The 24,697-nt window shown below is 42.6% G+C and overlaps 1 protein-coding gene across 2 annotated transcripts in view; it reads right to left on the bottom strand.

The window, feature by feature from the left end:
- The window catches only part of Syndig1 (synapse differentiation inducing 1), a 157,231-nt gene that overhangs the window by 70,060 nt on the left and 62,474 nt on the right, over nucleotides 1–24,697 (bottom strand). For both annotated transcript variants that reach the window (XM_005072553.4, XM_013115179.3), the window contains exon 3: nucleotides 510–647. In XM_005072553.4, the coding sequence (XP_005072610.1) occupies nucleotides 510–647 (138 nt within the window). The remainder of the gene's footprint in view (nucleotides 1–509; nucleotides 648–24,697) is intronic.

Below are 24,697 nucleotides of genomic sequence, written 5' to 3'. Positions count from 1 at the left end.
AATGCTGAATAGTAAGATAAGCTGGAAATTGGTACCTTTAGGGTCTCTCACTCAGCATGGATCCACACGGGCTGCTGGGGACCATGCTCTGTTATATGAATAGCTTACAAAAAATGAGCCTTTGACAAGGAAAACAAACCCTGTTCCCTCCTTTCTGGCTAGGTTTGCTGTTTACACTGGTTATCTCTAACCTGGACCAGATGTTTTTCTGCACGTGACACACCAAGTCTCATTTAAAGGTCAAGTCTCCAAAGGCCATCTGGCTTCTGGTAGTTGGATACCTGCTTTGGTCACCAGTTCTGTTTCTGAAGACAATATCACCTCTACAAGGACACAGCTGAGTGACCAGGAGGTAAGGCTACCTAACAACCCTGCCTGGCTCTCTGGGGTTCCCCAGCTTTTGCATGCAGACACCCCTCATGGCCAGGCTTCCTTGGCTATCCTTCATGATGGTGTGCATATGTGAACAGCACCTTGTACTGTGTATAACCAACCAACAGAGGCCTTACCTCATGGGACAAGTAGAAGGCCGCAATGCCCAAAGGCCAGAAGCAGCAGAGCATGGAGAAGACGCTGAGTCCCAGGTGGTCCCGTGGGGGCATCATGAGGAAGTTGTCCTCACTCTCTGTGTCACTGGAGTAGTCACTCTGCAGAGACAGTAGGAAGGACAGGAAGAAAGTTTAGTGAGAGAATAACGGAATGCCACCTGTCTGAGCAGGCCCCTCCTGGCTGCTGTTCTAGCTGCTGTTTCTGATGTTCTTGCTACCATGATGACCAGCAAGTGTGAACCTCAAACAAGGGCATAGCAGTGGAAAACCTGGCCAAGACTGAGGGCCTTCCCAGTGCAAACCTCTTAGACAGCTAAACAGTAGGGGAAATGTTATGGAAAACAATTGTAATGCAAGAGGTCTTTAGCTCACAATGGTTCAACATAGTCTTTCATTGTCGCTGCTTTGTTTTAGTTTATCATTGATTTCTCCAAGTATTATTCTCTAGGCATTGTGACTCAGGACATCTTAGACTTACAGTGGGTTTATTAGGAGGTCAGTGAGGAAAATCATGTCTTAGAGATTTCCGGGATCCTGGTGTGGGGTGATGGGGATAAAGATGGTGGCCTTGGTGACTTCCAGCAGATATGTCCTACCTGTTTCTTGCTTTTTGTGCTCAGCACATGGTGGGACACGTGTGTACAGAGGTAGGATGCTGTCTCTGAATACACTCAAGTTTCCTTTGATGCTGATCTGAGTCAGGATATAAGGGGCCCAAGTTCCACCCAGATGTGCAGCCTCCCTCATGGGGATGTGACAGCTGTTCTGGGAGCAGATGCCTGCAAATGTAGCTCTCTTCACAGTGATACAGGGGCACATGGGACTCTCCCAGACCTGGAGAGAATTTCCTGGGAATTTGATGGAGGTGGTTTGGTGGGTGGGCTGGGAATACCATCGAGATGATTCTAAGACATACCAGTGGGAGAACCACCACCTAGCTGCCTTGTAGAGCTTGTGCATACTCGCTTCCCAGATCTTGGATGGACACCCCTGGCTCCACTCACTATGGATTTTTATGTAATCAAAGTGCATGCCGTTTGTGATGACTCATCAAAAAACAAGGTTGCCTTCTCCAACTGTTTATTTTGCACAAGATGAAACCCTAGCTTACTCCAGACACCTTTTCTAAAAACAAAAAAGAAACAGCATGTCTCCTCTTCAAAGAGCTCATTATCACTCAGACCCTGCCATAGCCTGGAGACGCTTGAGAATGTACTATGGAGCTTGGCTGTGGTATGATTCCACTTGACACCTGCATTAGGCTCTCCACACTCTATAGCAGCCAGGAGCTACTCATCCACAGACGCCCAAAATCTCCCAGATGAAAATGGTGTTGTCCATAATCTTACACTAAAACTGCTGGAAGCCCATGCCATAGCGCTGCAGGTCAAAACTGCCCTGATGTGAATGGAGTTTTTGGCTCTCTGTGCCTTAGATTCTTAGCTTTTAGTTTTGGAGTTTTGATTTTTAGTTCACAAAGAATGAGTTCTGTGCTCCTGAGGTCATTGTGTCTCATAAGGACTCTAGAAATAATTTAAGTTTTATTGCCATTTCTGTTTTATAATGGACAAAGCAGAGGCTGGGAAAAGTTGACACTCTTGCAAATAGCACTGTTCAGCCACTCCCTCACTGTTTATTCCAGGCTTTGTGCTGTGTTTGAACTCATGGCCAGCTGCACAGAAAACAGCTTTGTTTCATCTATGTCTATGCCCCTTCACTCTGACCACCAGGGCCTCTGGTGATCTTGCTTCCTAACTGGTGTGTGCCAAGATGGTTGTGTAGGTGTGGCAGTAGCCGCAGAGGTGTTGAACTTTTCCCATACAGTGAAGGCTGGAATCTGCTGCTCCATGGCCCCCAAGAATGCTAGCGCTGTAGTGTCTGGCTCTACCCTCTCTCAAGAATGACATCACTGTCCCTATGCTGTGAAGCAATGGGTTTCAGAACAACGAATACTTTGCATAATCTGAATTGAGCCACACACTGAAGTTACAGACTTGTTCTTGCCTGACACCAAAATAATTAATCAGTTTGATTAAAATGGATTTTCAAAATTCAAGAAAAATTACAGAGAAGATAAGAACATCCTGGCTCGTAATCCTTCCTTTGCTCTTCCATCTGCAGGAGCCTCATGGGTTTAAGTGGCCATGGGCACAGAGCCACCAAATAGGGAGGGGAGGAATACAGACAGCCCAAGAGATACAGATTCTTTCAGCCAAGTAGATGAAATAATGCACCACCCACACAGAAGAGACGTGGCTTGTAGGGCAGCTGTCTTTTAAATCCTTTCCTAGGTCACTGTCTGGAACATCTGCGGCAGATGGGAAACACAGAAGCTCGGGATTCATGAGATGTCTCCTTGTGAGCTGCAGGAAGCAAGGCAGAGGCAAGTGGGGGGGGAGGCTGGCCCTGCAGCCTGGGCTTGCCAATTGGTTTGATCCACTGAGTGGCGTATCGCCCGAATGGGCTGATGGGTCTCAAGCCTTATATTTTTTCACTGCTCAGAAGTCACAAGGTCAGGCTTTGTGCTGATCTTCACCAAGTTCCACCCTTATTGCTAAGCAGCTATGTGAACAAGTGCTGCTGGCTCTTTCCAGGGGGCAAAGTTTGATTCAGCTCTGTTCCTTGGACTCCCTCCAGGTGTTGCCACCAGTGTGCTGACCTGGAGTCATCCTTCTTCCTCCACCTGGTCATCTGCGCAGGAGGGTCACCATATGGTCCTAGGGGCACTCTGCATGGGTTTGTTACACTAAGCCAGCAGCTACTGGCCACATAAACCTGTGCAAACCTAAATCACTTAGAATCAAATACAACCAACAGCTGGTTCCTGGGACTCAATACTCATTCCATTACTCAGAACCCACTGCGTTCAGTATCTGTCAGTATACTTCTGTCATGTACACGTAGTACTCATTTCCTCAATACATTAGTGCATTCTCCCCAAATGTCACTTCTCATCAGGAACTCCCCAACACTTGACAGACTGTCCAATCTTCCCTGGCAGAATCGTGACCTACCCTGTAATTTTCAGCCGTGCTGCTGTCTACTATCTGACTTGGTCTGACCTCCCGGCAGGCAGAGCTCGAGCTCACAGGTATGCCCTGGCATAAGGAGGACTCAGTGCGCCTTTGCTACATAAAGAACTCACCTGTGACCTTAGCCAACAGAAACACCAACTTCAACTGAGAAATGACTCCACCAGATTGGCCCTTAGGCAAGCCTGCAGAGTATTTTCTTGATTAATGATTGGTGTGGGAGGTTCCAGTCACTGTGGTGGCGCCACCTCTGGAAAGGTGGTCCTGGGTTGTATAAAAAATCCAGTCATGAGGAACGAGCTACTAAGCAGCATTCTTCCATGGTCTCTCTTTCAGCTCCTGCCTTGAGTTCCTGCCTAGACTTCCCTTCATGGTGGTCTGGAGTTGATGAAATAACACTTTCCTCTAGCTTTTGGTCATGATATTTATCACATCAATAGAAACAAAGTTAATGGAAAGTCCACGTTCTCTGCTTTATTCAAAACTAGAGCTTACTAAAAACACTGGCGTCTTCTGTAGCCCTATTATGTGGTACCTGCACGGCTCACAGATCTAGGGTCTCACAAACACAGAATACAAGGATAAGAGTACAATTGTGCTAAAGAGTACATTAACCATCTTGGGAATATGTCAGGAGTGTGTGTTTAGTTTCCCCTACTTGGCCCTACGTTCCCCACAGATTGAAAGTGTATCATGAGGTAGTGAAATAGAAGTAAGCCCGCAACAGAGTGAGGATGTAGCTCAGTTGATAAGGTACTGTCTAGCATGCACCAAACCCCTGGGTTTGAACCTCTGTGCTACATAAACTGACCATGGTCAGTCATTTTTCTATGGGCTCCCAGACAAATATTTATAAAACAAATAACATTTATTAATAAACTTTGGAAATGAGTAAGTTAATGAACTACTCAGAAATAAATCATTTTTATTTCTCCCAGTAGCATCTAGTTCAATGTTTCATAAATGATGGTGTATTTCTTTTTCTTTTTTTTTTTTTTTTTTTTTTTTGGTTTTTATGAGACAGGGTTTCTCTGTATTGTTTTGGAGGCTATCGGTCCAGCCTGGCCTCAAACTCACAGAGATCCGCCTGGTGTGCGCCACCACTGCCCGGTAATGGTGTATTTCTTAAGAAGAAAGTTTCTATGATTGTAGAAGACATTGACCTGATCGAAATCCAGAAATATGAAAATACTTTTTAAATGAAGGTATAAAAAGTAAAGTTAACTTAGAAGGAAACCAAATGAAACAAAGTGGCATGCATGTCCTTCAAGGGATGGGATGAAGTCCCTACTGCTCATCATCCAGGGATTGTCTTGCAAGAGATGAGGCAGAGGGGCCTGTCATTTCCATGCTTATTTCTGACCCCTTTCCTTTGGAGGCCCTCAGTGTGACACAGAGCCAGACAGAACTGAAGTAGGCAGAGAGACAGGAAGAGGTTAAAGCAATGGCTCTCAGTCTGTGGGCTGTGACCTCTTTGGGGTCACCTATAAGATATCCTGCAATCAGATATTTACATTATGATTCATCACAGTAACAAAATTACAGTTATGAAGTAACAACTAAATAACTTTATGATTGGGGTCCCCACAGCATGAGGAACTGTATTAAAGAGTCGCGGCATTAGGGAGGTTGAGAACCACTGAGTTAAAGGGATATAGGTAAAGAACGGAGTTTCCCTAGATAGCGGGAAAGAAATGCTGCACTACCCTGCAATACTGTATTGTGTCCCTGTTGCTGGTGATTGGGTGACTTCCAACACCTGAAGAACATTTACCAGCAAACTGTGGAATGGCTGACAGGGTGTTTGCTGGTGTATAAGTGTGGAGTTGAGGATGAAGCTGAAACACAGTGTTGTGTGTCTCATCACCAGAAACAGCACTTTCTCCAAGTTTTTCATATTGTGTCCTGCTTTGGTTCTGTTTCTCTTGGTTGCAGCCCTTCGGATTCTAGCTCCTACTTTCTCAGCTGCCCACGAAGATCACATTCCGATGGGCCAACATGCTTTGTATATGGTTTCAGTTCCTTCTATAAAATGTTTGCTTAGCCTTTTGGAGCAGGCACCAGGTCATGAAGAGTGCTGTAAATACCTGTCATCTCTCCTCAATTGTGTCAAAGACATACCTGAAGTCACTGCACCAAGCAGTGAGGAAGACTGTAGTGACAGGAGCTCACACATGCAGGGCAGTGGTTCAAAGGGAGGCTTATGTTCATAAGTATTTGTTCTGGGCAAAAAAGCAAACTCATTTCTCATTTAAGAAGTGTCTGGTTATCGTCTAAGGATGGCTAAGGCCTTTAAATATGTGATGTTCTGAAAACAAGAGCCAAATGAACCTCTTCAGGAGCCCCAGTGGTTAGCTTCTTGGGGGATAGGTTCCTCTACAATGTATTGATCAGACAAACAGAAAGTTTTCAGGTGAGTGTAGGTCAGGCAAGGGATCTCACCGGCAAGAGCCCTACCTGATAGATAATGAGGAACTAAGCGTATCTCTTCAAACCCTGTGGGGAATCTAGGGTATTGGATACCCACAAGCTTCAACTAGCACACCCTATATAGAAAAAACCACTAAACTCAGGGCAAACTTGAGAGGTGAGACAAACATGCAGACCGTGGTCAGGCAGGATGAAGAATCATCACCATTGCCAAGAAGATGGGTACAGAGGATAAATACAAACGTGGTTTTAAAAGCAAGGTCAACCCCGACTTGTGTGAAGGACACTGCATGATTCACATAAAAGTGATGAGGACCTAGGAGGAGAGCAATGTATGTATAGTCAGGTCCCCCCAAAACCCAGGACAAATGGCTAACTGTGGTGTCTATTACCACACCAAAGTACACATAGACCTCCAGGCTCACTCAGTACTTGTGGACCTCTCAGCTCTTCTCACCACATCCTCTACCCTAAACATCTCCAGCCCGGGGACTTGCCTTCCCTTCCCTCAGCTTTTTTTCTCTATAAACCTGCCATTTCAGTCACATGCTCTCTTGGTTTCTTGGCTCTCTTGGTCCACTTGTCTCCTTACCTCCTGTCCCTGTCCCTTCTCTTCCTCTCCCTCATGTCTCTCCTCTCATGGCCTCATATTTTCCCTCATATCTACAATAAAATCTTTCTCTTCAGTCATACCTTGCAGTCATGTCCTCATTTCATTCAAGTGACAATGGTGATGTTTTCCATTTCTTGTTAGGAACACAAACTAATGGCATGCTGTGTTAGCCAGCTTTCTGTTACTATAACAAAATACATGTGGTAACTTTTGAACAGGAAAAATTTACCATGGCTCAGTTTTGAAGATTTCAGTAGGGCCTGTGCCAAGGAGGCACATCATGGTAGATAATACGCACTTACACGATGAGCCAGAAAACAAAACGGAAGGAAGAGAGGCAAGGTGAGAAGAAAGAGAGGAAGAGAGGAGAGAATGAGAGAGTGGAGAGGGAGAGAAGAGAGGGAGAATGAGAGAGAGGAAGGGACACATCAAGGTCCCATTGCCTTCTTTAAGGACATAACCCACCGCTGAATGAGCAGTGGGCTTCCTGCTAGGTTCTGCCATCACACAACACCATAGGAATCAAGCATTTAACACATGGTTTTTGGAAAACACCAAACATACATAACAAGCATGTTTTATGACGAAAAATGAGACTTCAGTCTGACTTAGCCATTGACTTAGTAAACAATCTGTCTGCAGAGGGATCAGCACATGCAAAGACCAGGGGTTGACAATGGGCTCAGCACTGTGGACAGTGAGAGGGTACATAGCATGAGATGAGATGGAGTAATGCCTACATCTAGCCCATGCCACAAGCCAACCACACCCTACTGCCTGAGAAAATTAGGTATATCCTACATTAACTTTACTAGTAGGGAAATACTCAGTGGGTTGGTTTCACAGCCACAGGCCAAGCTACTGACTGTTGATACTGTAGATATGCACCCCAGCTTTAAATCTGCATCATTCATACAGGTGATTCTTCATAGCATGTAATAACCACATGCATATTTTCTAAGACAAAGTGCCTATTTCAGATTGTTTTTTAAATTCTAGTTTGTTATGTTTGCCTGGGGAACACAGAGCTTAATCTACCCTTTACTATTTTTTTCTGGTTTCACATGGAAAATTGAAAATGTCCCACCACATAGGCAGGGACCCTGTTCCCCCCATCCCTTCTGGAAATGTTCCCCTCCTGAAAGCAAAGTCCTGAACAGAGAAAGACATGACAAAGGCAAGTGACCACTGTCACGTCACATACTACGCAGCCCCGTTGTTCTTCCAGATGTTCTTTGGCTTTAGACATGAATTACAAGAAAGCACATTGTCTCTTAGTCTAGCTTGGTGATATCAGTCAACCTTGAACACACTTCTCTGTGACATTACACTCCCCCTTCCCTCACCAGGGACCTTAAAAGGACAGGCTCTGTTCTTACACAGGCTGAAGTTTTCACTTTAGACCCACCATATTGCCAAGCTTTAATAAACCCTTCCTGAAGGTTGGATGAGCAGCTGTGCAGTAGGTGAGACTGCAAGGAAATGTGCTGACAGGTGCCAATCAGTGCAATCCTTAGGAAGCAAAACTTTCAGGATAAAGCAAAAGCACAGATCTTAGTCTTTGCTCTCACAATCCCAGTCCTAGGAATTGATCTGGAAGATTAAACAACAAAACATATGATCAGGAACAAGACAAGGCTGTCCACTCTCTCCATACCTTTTCAACATGGTACTTGAAGTCCTAGCTATTGCCATACGACAACAAAGGGGGATCAAGGGGATACAAATTGGGAAGGAAGAGGTCAAACTTACACTGTTTGCAGACGATATGATAGTTTACATCAATGACCCAAAGAACTCTACCAGGGAACTCTTACAGCTGATTAACACCTTCAGCAAAGTGGCAGGCTACAAGATCAACTCAAGAAAATCAGTAGCCCTACTATATACAAATGATAAAAGGGCTGAAAAAGAAATCAGAGAGACATCACCTTTTACAATTGCCACAAACAACATAAAATACCTTGGGGTAATGCTAACCAAATAAGTGAAAGACCTGTATCACAAGAACTTTGAATCTTTAAAGAAAGAAATTAAAGCAGCCCTCAGAAAATGGAAAGATCTCCCATGCTCTTGGATAGGTAGGATCAATGTAGTAAAGATGGCAATCCTGCCAAAAGCAATCTACAGATTCAATGCAATCCCCATTAAAATCCCAGCACAATTCTTCACAGACCTTGAAAGAACAATAATCAATTTTGTATGGAAAAACAAAAGACCCAGGATAGCCAAAACAACCCTGTTCAACAAGGCAACGTCCGGAGGCATCACCATCCCTGACCTCAAGCTTTATAGTCCTGAAAACAGCTTGGTATTGGTATTGGCACAAAAATAGACAAGTAGACCAATGGAATCGAATTGAAAATCCGGGTATTAACCCACACATGTACGAACGTCTGATCTTTGACAAAGAAGCTAAAAATAAACAATGGAATAAAGAAAGCATCTTCAACAAATGGTGCTGGCATAATTGGAGACTGGCATGTAGAAGAATGCGGATCGATCCATGTTTATCGCCATGCACAAAACTTAAGTCCAAATGGATCAAAGACCTCAACATAAATCCAGCCACACTGAACCTCTTAGAAGAGAAAGTGGGTGGTAGGTACCCTTGAATGAATTGGTACAGGAGACAGCTTCCTGAACATAACACCAGTAGCACAGACAGTGAGATCAACAATTAATAAATGGGACCTACTGAAACTGAGAAGCTTCTGTAAGGCAAAGGACACAGTCAGCAAGACAAAAAGGCAGCCCACAGAATGGGAAAATATTCACTAATCCCACATCTGACAGAGGGTTGATCTCCAAAATTTACAAAGAACTCAAGAAGCAAGTCTCCAAAACAGCAAAGGACCCAATTAAAAAGTGGGCTGCAGAACTAAATAGAGAGTTTTCAATAGAGGAGTCTAAAATGGCTGAGAGGCACTTGAGAAAGTGCTCAACATCCTTAGCCATCAGGGAAATGCAAATCAAAACAACTCTGAGATACCATCTCACTCCTGTCAGAATGGCTAAAATCAAAAACACCAATGACAATTTATGCTGCAGAGGATGTGGTGAAAGGGGAACACTCCTCCATTGCTGGTGGGATTGCCAACTGGTTCAGCCACTTTGGAAATCAGTATGGAGATTCCTCAGAAAAATGGGAATAAACCTACCACAAGACCCAGCAACTCCACTCTTAGGCATATATCCAAAAGATGCCCATTCATACAACAAAGATGTCTGTTCCAGTATGTTCATAGCAGCTTTATTTGTAATAGCCAGAACTTGGAAGCAACCTAGATGTCCCTCACCCGAAGAGTGGATAGAGAAAATGTGGTACATCTACACAATGGAGTACTATTCAGCAGAAAAAAATAATGGAATCATGAGATTCGCAGGCAAATGGATGACACTAGAAGAAACCATCCTGAGTGAGGTAACTCAGTCACAAAAAGAGAAACATGGCATGTACTCTCTCATATATGGATTTTAGACATAGATCTGGGGAGTGCCAGCCTACAATCCTATGGCCAGAGAGTCTGGGAAACAGAAACTTCATTTAGTGGCTGATCGAAGAAGAGGCAGACTCCCTTGGTTAAGTACTGAGCTGAACTCAAGAAAGCCAGTAACAGAGAGGGAGGACTGGTGATCAAAGGGATTAAGACTGGGCTGGTTTAACCCCCAGAAACAGCTGACTAGACGAAGGTTAACTCTTGAAACCCAGGCATCAGCCTGGGAATCCAGCATGGGACTGATCAATACCCCCTGAATTTGGGTGTCAGTGAGGAGGCCTAGGGAATCTATTGAGCCTTTTGCAGCAGATCAGTACCCATCCCAAGTATACACACGGACTTTGGACTCCCATAGAACTCTCACCCTGAACTCTTGGGGAAGGGTCTAGGCCCTGCCCTATATGAAATGACAGACTATGGACACCCCCATGGAGGGCCTCACCCTCCCTGGGGGAATGAGGGGATAACGGGGGGGGGTTGGGGGGCGGGCACGGGAGGAGGGGAGGGAATGGGAGAGGGACCTGGAACTGACTTGTGAAGCAACCTCGTTTCTTATCTAAATTTAAACTGGAAAATAAAATAAAATAAAATAAAATAACTTGGCCCATGGGGAAAAAAAACATATTATGCATGAACACTAGTTGTTTCACTGCAATTTTACAAGTAGCTACAAAATGTTGGAAACAACTAAATTTGAACATTCATTCAGAGAAAGGTAATGTTGCATGATTTTTCCTGGATAGACATAAGCAAATGTTTACACATCTGATATGCAAATAGCAGACCAAAGAACTGATTCCACCCAGCTCTAGCCTGGTGAACCAATGAGTTCATTGCAGTAACTACTTGTAGGAGCATGGGGAGCACACAGGCAGCTAAATAATCCAAAAGCCCAAGTAGACGATGGATCACAAAGGCTCCCTCTACAATCTACAGATAGATTTGCTGGTCACTGTCTCTCACCAGCAGTTGGTACTGCTTATATGACCTTGGCCAGAGGCATTGTGATTGTCTTAGCTGAGGCTTGTAAGTTCTATGAGTAGCTCTGGAGTCATAGGTGCCTTCCTCCTCCCTCCAGGAAGGAATGTTCCAATTTTGAAGGAATAGCCACAGGACAGGCAGTTAAATGAACTGTGCTGTGGCCCCACAGGAGAACATGATGAAGCTTGTAAAAAATGATAGATGAGACATAAATACCATACCCATAGAGATATAGGAAAGCACACAGCTTGTAACTTAGGATATTTCACTTAGTGACAAACTCCATATAAAATGATGGTCACACAGAAATCATTCTGAGTGACACTGAAGCCATCTTAGTATGTGTAAGGCCAGTTTATGATGTTTGCACATTGAAATTTCTTAATAGTGTCTTTTATAAGAAGCAACTGGTTATCGAGTGTGTGAACATGTTTGTTGCTATGTAATATATATCCTATATACAGGCCTACCCACAAATATCACAGGAATCACAGAAGTTGGGCATTTGTCACAAGGTGCTAATATGAGCACCTCCCTGCAAATAACTCAGTGATTACCAAGAAACACAGTCCTGGGGTCAGTGAAAAATTCGGCAGTCACCAAAGGAAGAACAGTGTGGGAACTGGATCTGAACTTCCTTTCCTTTGCTACACAAACAATGCAGGGAGAAATGAAATAAATATAGAGGGTACACTTTTTAGATTAGGAAAGGGTCTTGTAACCGATAATTTCCTAATAATTATATTCTTAGGATATGTGCGGAGGTGTACACGTGTGAATGTGTGTGTGTAGTATATATTTTTCTACTTGTAATATATTTAGGAATAAAAACATCATAATTGCAACTTACTTCCAATGAGCACAGAAAATATATGTGCATAGATGGGACCTAAAACCAATATGAGAAGACACATGAAGCCCGAGGAGAATGAAGATGAGAATATAGGAACCTGTGCATTAGTCCTGCAACTTTAAGTCTGCTATCACCTTAAGCACAAAATGTCAGAAGTCCCTTCATAAATGTTCTATTTCAGTGGGAAAATGCTACTTTAAATTGAATTCTTTTCTTTTGGGGATTAAGCATTGCATACAATTTTTCCTCTTCTGATTGTGCTTTAATGGAAATGCTGATGTGGATGCCACTGGAAAAAAAGAAAAACTGAATGCCTTTTTATGATAGGTGAAAATTATTTAGCATTGCAATCTTCTATCTCATCCTGTTTGTTCTTTTCGTGTTTTCACAGGGAAACTACTTAGTGGTCTTTGGCACACAAGTCTACTCTCAGGAACATAAGACTTCAAACACTTCCAATAGATGAGCTTGAGCCAAGCAAACCAAAGTGAAGTGGGGGGGGGGAAGGGTTTGGGTCCGGATAACTTCTCAAAGGAAACAGCAAATGATCACCCACTGCAAGGCCATCCAGCAAACAGCTGCAGGCGCATCTGGAATAGATCTAGTTGTTTAAGCTACAGGATGCTGGTTCAATTCTCAAGCTCTATAGCCTAGCAGTCCCACTGGTGTAAACTAGATGGAACTCACCAGAAAACCAGAAATATAACTGCAGGCTGCAGGGTAAGGAGCGTGAGCTGGGAGGTGTATCAGTCAAGTAGCACACCAGCCCTCTCTAGAACTCAGGGCAAGCTTGGGGGAGCTGAAACTCATCTGCCACAACTCAGTAGTAGTCTTTGACCGTGCAATGGAAAAAGATTATTCCAAATGCCCTGGGAAAGGAACACCACAGTGGCTGTCCCTTTACAAGACCATTCGCCATTTCTACCCGCAACTTGCACAGCCCTGTCTTCTGCCCTAGGGCTCCAGCCCTTTTGTCTGGAATGGAGATTTCATTGCACTTGGTTCAGAGCAGGTGAGCAACAGATCCCCAGCTAAGCAGTCTGATGTCAGTTTACTATCTCCAAACTCCAAGTACCTAAAGCATCATTTCTAGATAGTTTTAGAATGTGGCATCTACATCTTGCACCTTTGCAGCTAGGAGGGAAAACAGAGTTCAAAACATGGGAGTTTGAGGGTGTTATATTCAATCAGGCCCTGATGTGATCAATCATCTTTTCTCTTAGGCCTGCATCCCCAGCTGACCACACGCACCACATGTGAGAAGCACCCACAGTGCAGGTGGGCTCCTTCATTCAGAGAATTATTTTCTAAGCCAACCACTGCTTCTGTGAAAGCACCAATTATAGCAAACCTTTGTGTTCATCAAAAGGCTGTGTGTTCTGTGTAATTGGGTATCAGCATTTTAAACAACTCTCTAACTTACATTTTTCTTAGGTGTTCTGAAACATTCTGTGATTTAAAGGAAAGCATTTATTCAAGTTGTCTAGTTAGAATTTGAAGACTATAGACCAAGTATTAAAATTCATGAACAATTGCTATATATATGTATATATATGAGTATGCATGCATTATTTAAAGTATACAGATTGTATGCACTTTGAAATAGTACACAGAAATATACATACTTTGAAATAGTACATACTCACTTGGAAATATAACATGTATATATATATACACTTTGAAATAATTTTAGACACTCATACAAATTTTAAAAATAGAACAGAGTTCCTGTAGAAATGGCAAAGATAGAACAGAGTCCCCACATGCCCTGACTTATGTCTTACATAACCACAGTCCACCGATCAAAGCCCACACTCAGTACCTGTGTGACTCAGGGCTGGCTTGACTGCAGTCACCTGCTGTCTACTGTCTCTGTGTCAGTGGGGATGGTTCTGTGGATTCAGGTGCTCACATGGGTTTATGTAATCACCAGTAATCGAGAGATAGAAACTGTCCATCATTTCCAGGAATCTCCCTCACCTTCCTCTTCAAATCCCAGGGCTACTCAGCCTTAGCCCTCGACCAACCTTGAATTCATGTCTGTTCTTACAGTGCTGTCTTTTGGCAATTCCATACAAAGAGGATCACATGGCACACAGTCTTGTGAGACAGGCCTTCCACAGTTAGTGCAACACTCCTAGGATACATCCAAGTGTCTGGGTGCATGGCTCTTTTCCTCCTGCTGCATAATGATCCATGAGAAAGAAGTACCACAATGTGTCCACCCATTCCTCCACTGGGACATTTGGCTGCTTCTGTTTTTGTCACTATTGAAAGTAAATATTATGGATAAATTTGTTCAGAAATTCATGTGGATGTACGATTTTATTTCCTCAAACACCCATGCACAAAACCACTTAGGCAGGATTAGTTTAACTTGATAAGACACAAAATGCTATTCAGAGTGGCTGCAGCAGGCTGCATTTCTATGGGCAACAGCTTGGAACCTTGTAGAACTGAAGGCTCTCCGTCTCCCTTAAAGACCCCATCAAGCTGTCTGCAGTGCAATGCTCTAATTTTTCTAAGGGACTCCCAAATTATCATGGGCTTCATTGTGGCTGGTTATGGCTATGAGCTTGTAATTCTCCTAATAAAACTCTCCTGGAGGGTGATTTCAAGTCACTTCCTTTCTTTGAGCCTGAAGTAATTTTCACTACTTTTTATTCTGCATCCTTACCAGCACCTGGTGGTGCCAATTTTTTTTTGGTCATTGTTTGTTTTCCTTTCTTTTTGGGTCTGGTGATTTTAATAGGTATGTAGTGATATCTAGTCATGAATGTTCTCTGTGCTTCCCTGATGGCTGAGGATGTTGGACATGTTTTGTGTGTGTCCAGTTGCCATCTATTTATGATAATTGTTTATGCCTTTAAGTATTTTCTCATTTTAGACTGAATTGTTTGGTTACTTACATTTCAGCTCAGAGTAGTTTATATATACTCAGAAGAAGGTTAGTTCAATTTCTAACTTAACACAATTGAGAATCACCTTGGAACACTCTCAGTGAAGGGGTTGCTTGAATAAAGTTGGCCTATGGCATATCTTGATTCTATTAACTAAGATGTGGAGACCCAGCACACTGTGGGTAGCACCATTCCCTAGGCAGGGGTTTTGGAACTATGTAAGAATGAAGAAAGCTGAGCACGAGCATGCATGCATTCATTGCTTTCTGTTGCCAACTATGGATGTGACAAGATCAAATCCCTTAAGCTCAGGCCACTATGAATTCCATGCTGTGATGAACTGTAACCAGGAACTGTGAGCTAAAATAGACACGTTATTTCATAAACTAATTTTTAAGGGTATTTTTATCACAACTAGAAAAGAAACTAAGAAAACTTCATACACAGTCTTTGATGGGTACGTGATGTTTTCGAAAATATTCTCATATACTCTGTAACTTGTTTTTATATTATCTTGATAGTGACTTTTGTGAAGTTAAAAAGAATTAATCTGGATTATGCTTTTAGTACCATATATAAAACTCTTTCATCGAATACTTAGGTTACAGATAGTTTCTATGTTTTTTCCCAAGTTTCATGATTATGTTTCACATGTAGGTATGATGGCTCATTTATTTTTAGAATGAATTCCTATATATATTTTTTCACTAAATTACCTTATCTAAAAGAAGAAATATGCTTACCTGTCTAACCCCTAATGTGAAAGACACCAACGTCAGTGTATGCTAGTTTTGAAACAGGTAGAATAGATTAGTTAATAAGTGGTGAAATATAACTACCTGAGTAGTTTTGTATCAACATATATTTTGAGGAGATAAGACTCACCAACAGTTAAAAGAACCCTATAGCAAATACTCCTGTAGCTGCCACTTAGATGCCGCAATTGGCTTTATCATGTGTCTGCCATCTGCTCAATTTTTCTACCCACCCTTCTCTTCAGCTTATTTTCCTACATGCATAGGACTGTGAGCCATTTCCCAGAACTCTTCAGCATACACATTGTTAACTGGTTTTCAGCGTTTACTTGCCTTGGATTAAGTAATAAAGTTTGCAAAAATGATTTTAATAGAAAGCTGGTTTTTCTAGTTCTGATCCAGCTAATTTGAATCATCAAGATAGTAAAAAATAAGGTTTGGTATTAAAGTTTGATTTTTTTCTTTCCTAGTTGTGAGACCCTTGGGTCCATCACCAACTTCCTTAGCAGGAGCTATTCTTGTGGTTAAGACACCATGATGCCTCATGGCACCAGAGATAATATGCCTGATTCTAGATGTGAATTTAACATGCAGATAGGGTAAAAAAGAAATAGCTGGATTGTCTACTTTGTCACCTGTCATTTTATGGGACATGATTGCCTTCCTTTCACACACAGCCTCATTCTTCTCCAGTGGAATACTCACAGCCAAGGGTGAAGAAGGACAGCAGTCCGTTTGAAGAAATTGCAGCATCATCTGCGTAGTGCCAGTCTGGTTTTGTTTTGTGCCTACAATGCCACCAATAGGTTGGTTGTAGTAGGAGGTGAGCACATCTCTTGACAGAAGGTGAAGCATTACATGAGTGGGTCAGTGTGATGCTGGCAAACCGAAGCTCCTCTGTATACCTCAAAGGCCCCTGAACTCCCAGAGCTAGCTCTGGTGACCCCAGAAAGCTCCAGCCTGCAGGTGATACTGGTGACCCCACTGAGAGAACAATGTGAAAAGTGGGGACAGAGGTACCTCCTATTGAGATGATGTTTATGTTAAACACAGCATCATGTCAAAGAGAATGTCACAAAGTTCTGCTGCTGTTTTTCTAGCACAGCATATACTGTGACAACCTTTAAACTGTGACTTCTAGAAACATATCCTGAGTACTTATGGAAATATAGGAATTTCTTCTTACACTTTTCATTGCTGTAACAAAATACATGAGGTTTTATAAAGACAGAAGGTTTTGGAGGATGCAAGTACAAACTACAATTCTGGTGTGGTGAGGGCTCCTGTTGACATTAACACCATGGTTTGTGGTGAGAAGGACATCCATGGTGAAGTGAGAATCCAGAGAGGGAGGAGGAGAGGTCCTGCCCTTTTATGATAACCTTCTCTTGAGAATCAAACCAGTGACCAATCCAATGAGAGCTATTTAACACTCTTTTGAAAGTAATAACACCTCTCACATTAGCACATGGAGAATCAAGCTCCTGAAATGTAAGTTGTGGGGGCCACATCCAATTCATGTCGACCCTGGGTTGAGACCTTGATCTACAGCTGTAGTACCTAAGGGATTGTTGGGACAACACACACACACACACACACACACACACACACACACACACACACACACACGTTTCAAAACTCTCCTGGGAGTCCCCATCATCTTTATCTTGGGTTCTAATGATCCCAAATTCATTCTTTCACAGTGTGGACAGATCCTAAGTGTGACAAAGAAATTGTACTGTGGAGGGGCAGTTATCAGCTCCTAAGATGACAGCTTCCTGTGATCTCCAAGCCTTAGGAGTCTAAGGGTCTCACACCTCTTCCAGCACATCCTAATGACAGATGGGCTGGATGCTACAAGGAACAACTGTAGCTCACCCAGATGCCATTGTACTAACCAAGGAAAAAAGCCATGTTGAATTCCTTTTATGAGCCCATTTATGGTTTCCTGGTCATTCTCTAAAGCAAAATTAGAGCACCTGCCACCAGCAGCTACCATAAATAGCAAATATCTAAAATGGGACTAGTAACCACAATTCTCCAAGCTCAGAGAAATACCATGTAGCAGATTTGAACACCCTGCTGCAGCCAGTATCTCAAAGCCAAAGCTTGGACTAAGCCTTTCACACACAGAACTTGGAGAGGGCATACTGTGTTCATAGCAGGCACTCACCTTCTAATGAGCGCCATGAGTTTCTAAGATCTTGGGGGCCAGATGCTTGCTCAGTGTTCCTATAGATGACTGACCCTCCTTCCCGCCCTCCCTGCCTTCCTCCTTCCCGCCCTCCCTCTCTTTCTTTTCCTCACTTCCTCTCCACTCCACCCTCTGTCTCTCTTCCTTTGGTGTATAGTAACCACCCACCTCATCCCATACTCTGCACCACCAGCCTCTCTGAAACAGCAGTCTCTGTGTGATCCCCCATGTTATGATCCAGAGATGCAAGCTGTACAGGAAACACTACACTGGAGGCTTTAAGATCCCCAATGGTGCAACGATTCTGAATGAACTCCACCGACTGTTCCCTTGCTGCCTGTAATCCATCGGTTTCCTGGCAGTGCTAACTCCCCACACAGGCTCTGGTGGCTCTCACCTATCCAACAGTGGGGTTTCTAAGTACCTGTGGTCTAACACATGGCACTGCTGTGCCCTGGCTCTTTGCTTGCAAGTGCACTTCAGGTGCAGTGTGAAAACCTGCTACAGACGTTGGGGATGTTTTCCAATTAACACCGGCGACCCACAACGTGAACTTCGTGTCTTGAGCATGTGGTTTTTAAATTAGATGGTGGCTGCTTTTCCTCCTTACGTCTCATATTTCCCTGGTGACTGGTTCATGAGAGACAATGTTATTTTTCCTTTTCTGTGAGAAAAGGGAGAAAGAAAAAAAAAGCCTTTCTTTGGAGATCTATAGGAAACTCCAGTTTCTAAACTATCCAGACTCCCTGCTATTCCTTTGGCCTCCACTTGTGAGTGAAAACACAGACATCATTAAAGAAAGCCCAGAAAAGATCCACTCAGCATGCATTTCACAATGGTGTGTGTGTGTGTGTGTGTGTGTGTGTGTGTGTGTGTGTGTGTGTGTGTCCCCTTCTCCGATCCTTCTGTTCCCAAATGGTATGTTTCTTTCTGAGAAAGTGCTAGCCATGCAGGCTACAGTACACAGCCACTGACCTCGGAGGGCTTGGTCTTTATCTATAAGGACAACCTCTGTCTCTAGCACCTAAGGATTCTAAACAGGCAACACTCTAAAACAAAACAACTCTTCATTCCGTTTCAAAAATCTAACTTTGAAAACTGCAGAGCTCCAACCCTAGGTCTGTGTCATCCACCACGGCCCAGGGTTCCCTTCAACATGGGATTCTATGCCACACCCCAAGCTAAGCAAGCTAAGCTGCTTTGGATGCAAGTTTCTTTTGTGTTCCTGGAAGATACTGTGATATAAGCTGTGAAAAGAGAAATAAAGACTTTCCACTAAAGCTGTGGGTTTAATGATGGATTTTATGACATGTTGTCTATAGTATGATCGGTGTGGTCAGTAACAGCAGAATCATAATTCCAAGATGTGATTGTATGAAGATTTCTTAGTTGCTTTTCTAGTTGTAATAAAATACACAGACACAACTCACAGTTCTGGGTTGCAGGTCATCATAGCAGAGAATTCACAGTAGCAGGAGCTTGAGGTAGTTGGTCTTGCCATCTTTTTGAGCATATGTACACATGTGTATCATGTGTGCTTGTGCACATATTCAAAGATGTGTGGGTACATATAGGTGCAGGCTGGAAGTCGACACTGGGTATCTTCCCTCATAGTTGAGGCAGGTTTTCTTTTTTTCTTTTTAACTAAACCTGGAGTGTGCCCTTTTAACTAGTCTGGCTAGCTAGCTCACAAAAGGAATCACCTCCTTGCCTCCTGTGGGCTGGGATCACAGGTGGGCTGTCACACCCATGTGACTTTTAATTGGATTCTGGCCCTCATGTTTGCAGTGTTTTAGTAACTGAGAAATCTCCCCCCAACACACACACACACACACACACACACACACACACACACACACACATACCTCTTTAAACAACACACTTTCAGCTTCAGTGACTTCTTTGAATTCAAAGCATGATTTTCTATTTAAGTCTCATGCTTATTGTCACAGTTTTTTCTGTCTGATCTTTGAGGTAGAAGGCCCACCTATAATCTAGGCCACACCTTCTGCTGGCAGCCTATATAAGACATGGAAGAAGGAAGCTTTTGCCCTATGCCTGCTTGCTTTTACCTTGCTGGTAAGTCCATTCCTTCACCGGCATTAGAGCCACTTCTTAGGGATTCTGGTGTACACTAAAGATCAGCTGAGACATCTAGTCTCGTGGACTGAAGAACTGCTAGATTCCTGAACCTTCCATTCATAGGCAGTCATTGTCGGATTAGCTGGAGCACACTCTGTAAGTCATTCTAATAGTCCCCTCTGTCTCTTTGTCTGTCTGTCTGTCTATCTACACACACATTTATAAGTAAAATTTGTTACTCTAGAGACTCTAGAGAACCCTGATACTAAACTAGGGATGGCATCATTCATAGTGGGTTAAGTCCTCCTATGTCAATTTGTAGTCAACATGATGTTTGACACGCATGCCCACAGGCCATATGGCCAATCTCACCTAAGCAGTTCCTCAATTGAAGTTCTTTTTCCAAGTGACTCCAGTTTGTGTCAAGTTGACAAAGGAAATCTGTCTAGATTTTTTTTGAGTATTGAGACAAGACTTTAGTCACACAGGGGAAACTTAATATAACTACAATTTCAATTAGAATTAGAATTCTTTTTGTATTTGTTCAGAACTGAGGATGAAAGAGGATCTGTCAGTTATGGGCTTTCCTTTTTCATTGTTATTCAAACTCCTTTTGTCAAAATTACCATGCTAAAAATCATGTAGCTCAGAAAGGGCAGAATTCGTGACAGTAATGATCATCTTGCAGGGACAGGAGGTTCTGTTCTCTGGCGATGATTCCGTTTATTCGCTCCATAGCTATAACAGACCTTCAGTCACTCAGGAGCTTGACAATGACCCAGTAGTCACAAAGAAGGCTGCTGACCAGCACACTGCGTATTCCAATTACAAACTCTTCTGCTTCCAGAAAATTTGGTTGTTGCCTGTGCCTTTGCTTAACACTGGGTTGAGGGTGCACTAAAAGGAAATGTGAATACTGGCCTTGAATCTCTAGGACAAGAGGATATACTATAGGGCAAGGGTCCTGTCGAATAGCTTTATTACATACCTTAGCGCTTCTACTGACATTCGTAACATAAGAATATGGAAGAAGGTGACACAGAATTCAAGGGGGCGCAGTAAAGAAACTGCCGACATGACCACTCCATTATTAGGGAAGGTTTTTTTTATTGAGAGCAAGAGAGAAACCATATCCAGAGGCATCTGTAAGAGTCTAGAGTAGAGAGAAAAGAAAGCAGACTCAACACAGTCAGGGTTAGGCAAGTGGAGAGCAGGAGAGAAAAGCAGAGACAGTGAGACAGCAAGAGAGAGAACAGAGCGTAGTGAGAGAGCAAGAGAATAGCAAAAGAGGGTCAATGGCAGGGCGGGTTACAGAAAGAGTGAGTAGCTGGGGGGAGGGAAGCCAGTGAGCTGGAGGAAGGTTAGGGTAGAGGAGATAAGAAGGGCTAGGATGAAATCATGGACTTTGAAAGGTGTGGAAGGTGCTTGTGATGCTGAGGGAGCATGGAGACCAGTGTGGGCTTTAATATCCTGATAGGCTCATAGGCACCACAGGTGTATGTCAACTGCAGAACCATATGTCCCTTCTGGTAGAGGGAAGGGAAATGACTCACAAGTTACTGAGAAATGTTGGCTCTTATCTAACTGCCAGAAATCCTTCTATAGTCCAGCTTGAGCTCATTTCTGTATACATGGATTTCCTGAGACATAATAGACACAATGTTGTTGGTTATTATTATTTGAGAAACATGCCTAAGTTATACATACTGATGCACTTTTATACCCTAAATTAAAACAATCAGTGTCACACCACTATTCTAGACACACACACACTATATATATATATATATATATATATATACATATATATTTACATACATATATATATATGTAAACTTTCTCTGTGGGTAAGGAACATGGCTTAGTGGGTAAAGTACTTGCTATGCAAGTGTGAGACCCTCAGTTTGAATCCTCAGCATACACATATAGCTGAACATGATAGTACATGCATTTATAATCATAATGCTCCCAAATGGGGACGGGAGGTTAAGACAAAAGTTTATAGGCTAGATATCATGTCATATGTAGTAGAAGAAAATCAAACAAAGCAAAAAATAAACAAAACAGTATGAGACCTGTATAAAACAATGTGGAAGATGCGTGCGTGCACACACACACACACACACAGAGCCAGAGAGAGAGACGGGGAGAGAGAGAGAGAGAATGAGAATACATAATTTATATGGATATTCCATTTGGTATTACCACCTCTAGTGATAAATATGTTTTCTTGAAGGTAAACTTCACTGCTGGGTGAGCCAAAGTTATCTGTACAGTGCTTTTGTATAGAACAAGGTGGAAGTTCAGCTAGAGCACTAAAAAAATCACATGATACCACAATGATATAAAATAGTCACCTTGTATATGACCCTGATCCCAAAGAAACAGAAGTGTCTAAATAGAATTTTTCATCGGTAGATTGTCCCAAGGGAAAAACATGAATAGTTTAATTTTCTCATACCATAAATGGTGATTTGTCATATTATTTAAAAATAATTAATTTAATTAAAATTCTTAGCCTAACCATAAGCCATCTGTTCTAGTTTGCTTTCAGTTACTACAATAAAACACTGACCAAGGGGCTGGAGAGATGGCTCAGCAGCTAAGGTCACACTGGCTTGCAGAGGACCCAAGTTTAATTCCCAGCACCCACATGATGGCTTACAAAGGTCTGTAACTCAAGTTCAAAGTGATGCAATACCTTCTTTCTGTCTTTTAGAGGCATTGTATGTACATGGTACACAGATACATATGCAAAGAAAACACCCGTGTACCTAAAATAAACAAGACAAACCAAAGAACACTACCCGAAACAAACTTGGAGAGGAAAGAAAGAAGGCTGTGTTATGTCTTGAAGGTTTGAGTCCATCATCCAGGGAAGTTAAGGCGGGGAGCTCAAGAAGAAACCAGGAGGCAGGAACTGAAGCAGCAGTCACAGAAGGATGCTGCTTGCTGGCCCAGCTGCCTTTCTTATACAGCCCAGAAATAACTGCCTGGGGATGACACCTCCTACAGTGGGGCTGAACCCTTCTACATCAACCAGCAATGAAGAAAATGCTACCCCCCCAAACATGTTCACAGGTCATCTGGTGAAGAAAATTCTTCAGCTGAATAAAGTGCCTTCTTCCCAGGTATCTCCACTTATTAGTAATAAAACCCAAGCATTACACTGTTCACATCTGAACACCTCTGTCCACATCTGGTGCATGCTGAGATACCCATGTCAGCAATTTCACATAATGTTCCAGCAAGTCTTCACAAGAGTTCTTGGAAGCAAGATAGGAAGAAGCCAAATCATGTCTCTAGAAACTTGAAAAATAGTAAACAACAGCCAGATCAGAGCTCTCAAGCTCATCAAAGGCCAGCAATACACTAAAGATGCTTATCTGTGGAATACAAGTGAATCTTGAATAAGAACAAATGGGGGTCCTGCAGTTTTTGTGGGCTGTTCCATGCCTTCTCTCAATGTGGTCCCTGAAGCATTTCTTTGCAGACAGGGTTATATAAAGAAACTAGAGGCTTTGCTAGTGGGAAGGACTAAACTAATGGAAGCAGAAGCAGAGACCCCATGACCAGTTATGAGACGAGGGATTCTAGGGCTATAATCTTGGGTTGAGTGTCAAGTTGAGCCTAGTCAGAAATGTAATAGAGTCCTCCTGGAAATGAGAGAACCAAAAAGAGTCTGTGTAAGCTCCCCTCTCACCCTTGGCTAACTTTGGGGTAAAGCAAGAGATGAAGCAGGAGGGAGTCGAGAGGAGAGTGGAATCTGGGAAAAACTAAAAGCTGCTTGAGTACATCCCCAGCATCAGGGGATCTGTGGGCACATTGAAAAGATTATCTTCTAAATAAAATTATCTGGGTTCAGTTTCTAAATCCCAAGAAGTTAGACACAGTGGGGGTGGGGGAGAAGTATGGAGGAAAAACAAAACAAAACAAACAAACAAGCAAAAAAAAAAACCCTAACCACAATTGGAGTAATATTGTTGACCAAATACCACAGAAGAATAAATTGATTGTACACATTTAGCTCAGAAAAGTCATTAACAAATCAAGTAATAGAAATAGAAAGGACTAAGTAACCCACATTTCAAGTAAACATCGAGAAAGTATGATCCATATCCAGAGCAAGAAAAGCAGTAAGGAGAGCATGTCTGAGTGGGCACAGATGTGCCATTGCAGGAAAAGAAGGACTTCAATGCAGCTACTGCAAATAGATGCCTAGAATTAAGGAAGCCATACTTAAAAATAAGAGAGAACATGATGACAATGATTCAACATCTTATTAGTAAAGGGAGAGAAATGACTATCGAGTCACTCCATAGCAAATTGAAAATGTAATCTGAAATAAATTAAAATCAAACAATAAAAGTCTTTCCCAGGAAAAACTGATCATGACAGAAGATTCTACAAGCGTGACAGATGTAGAAGGAACCATGCTGAAGGAGAGTGGGTAGCATACCAGCATATTTACAACAGCTGACAGCATCCTTACTGTGAGATCATCCTCCTCGATCACCCAAGATCAAAAAAAGGCAAGTTGTTCATTATAATCACCCTGCTTCAAGGTTCACCACTTTTCTTGTTAAAGGTTTCTACTTAGGTGAACGATGTAAACAAGTAAATCCTCCAAAATCCCCATACCCAAATCAGTCTAAGTTTCCCTGGCCATATGATCACATGATTAATTCCTCTTGCTGAAGCTAGGAAAGTTAATTTTCGAAAACCACTATCATTTTCTACACTTGTTTTGCTTCCTCTGGGCCAGCTATTCTCCGTGTTATTGTCTGGTTTTATTCACATTGGCACATT

This window comes from Mesocricetus auratus, unplaced genomic scaffold (assembly GCF_017639785.1).
Source record: "Mesocricetus auratus isolate SY011 unplaced genomic scaffold, BCM_Maur_2.0 Super-Scaffold_100004, whole genome shotgun sequence".
NCBI classification, from domain to species: domain Eukaryota; kingdom Metazoa; phylum Chordata; class Mammalia; order Rodentia; family Cricetidae; genus Mesocricetus; species Mesocricetus auratus.
The sequence above is the reverse complement of the archived record's forward strand: the minus strand, read 5'-3'. Positions and strand labels throughout refer to the sequence as shown.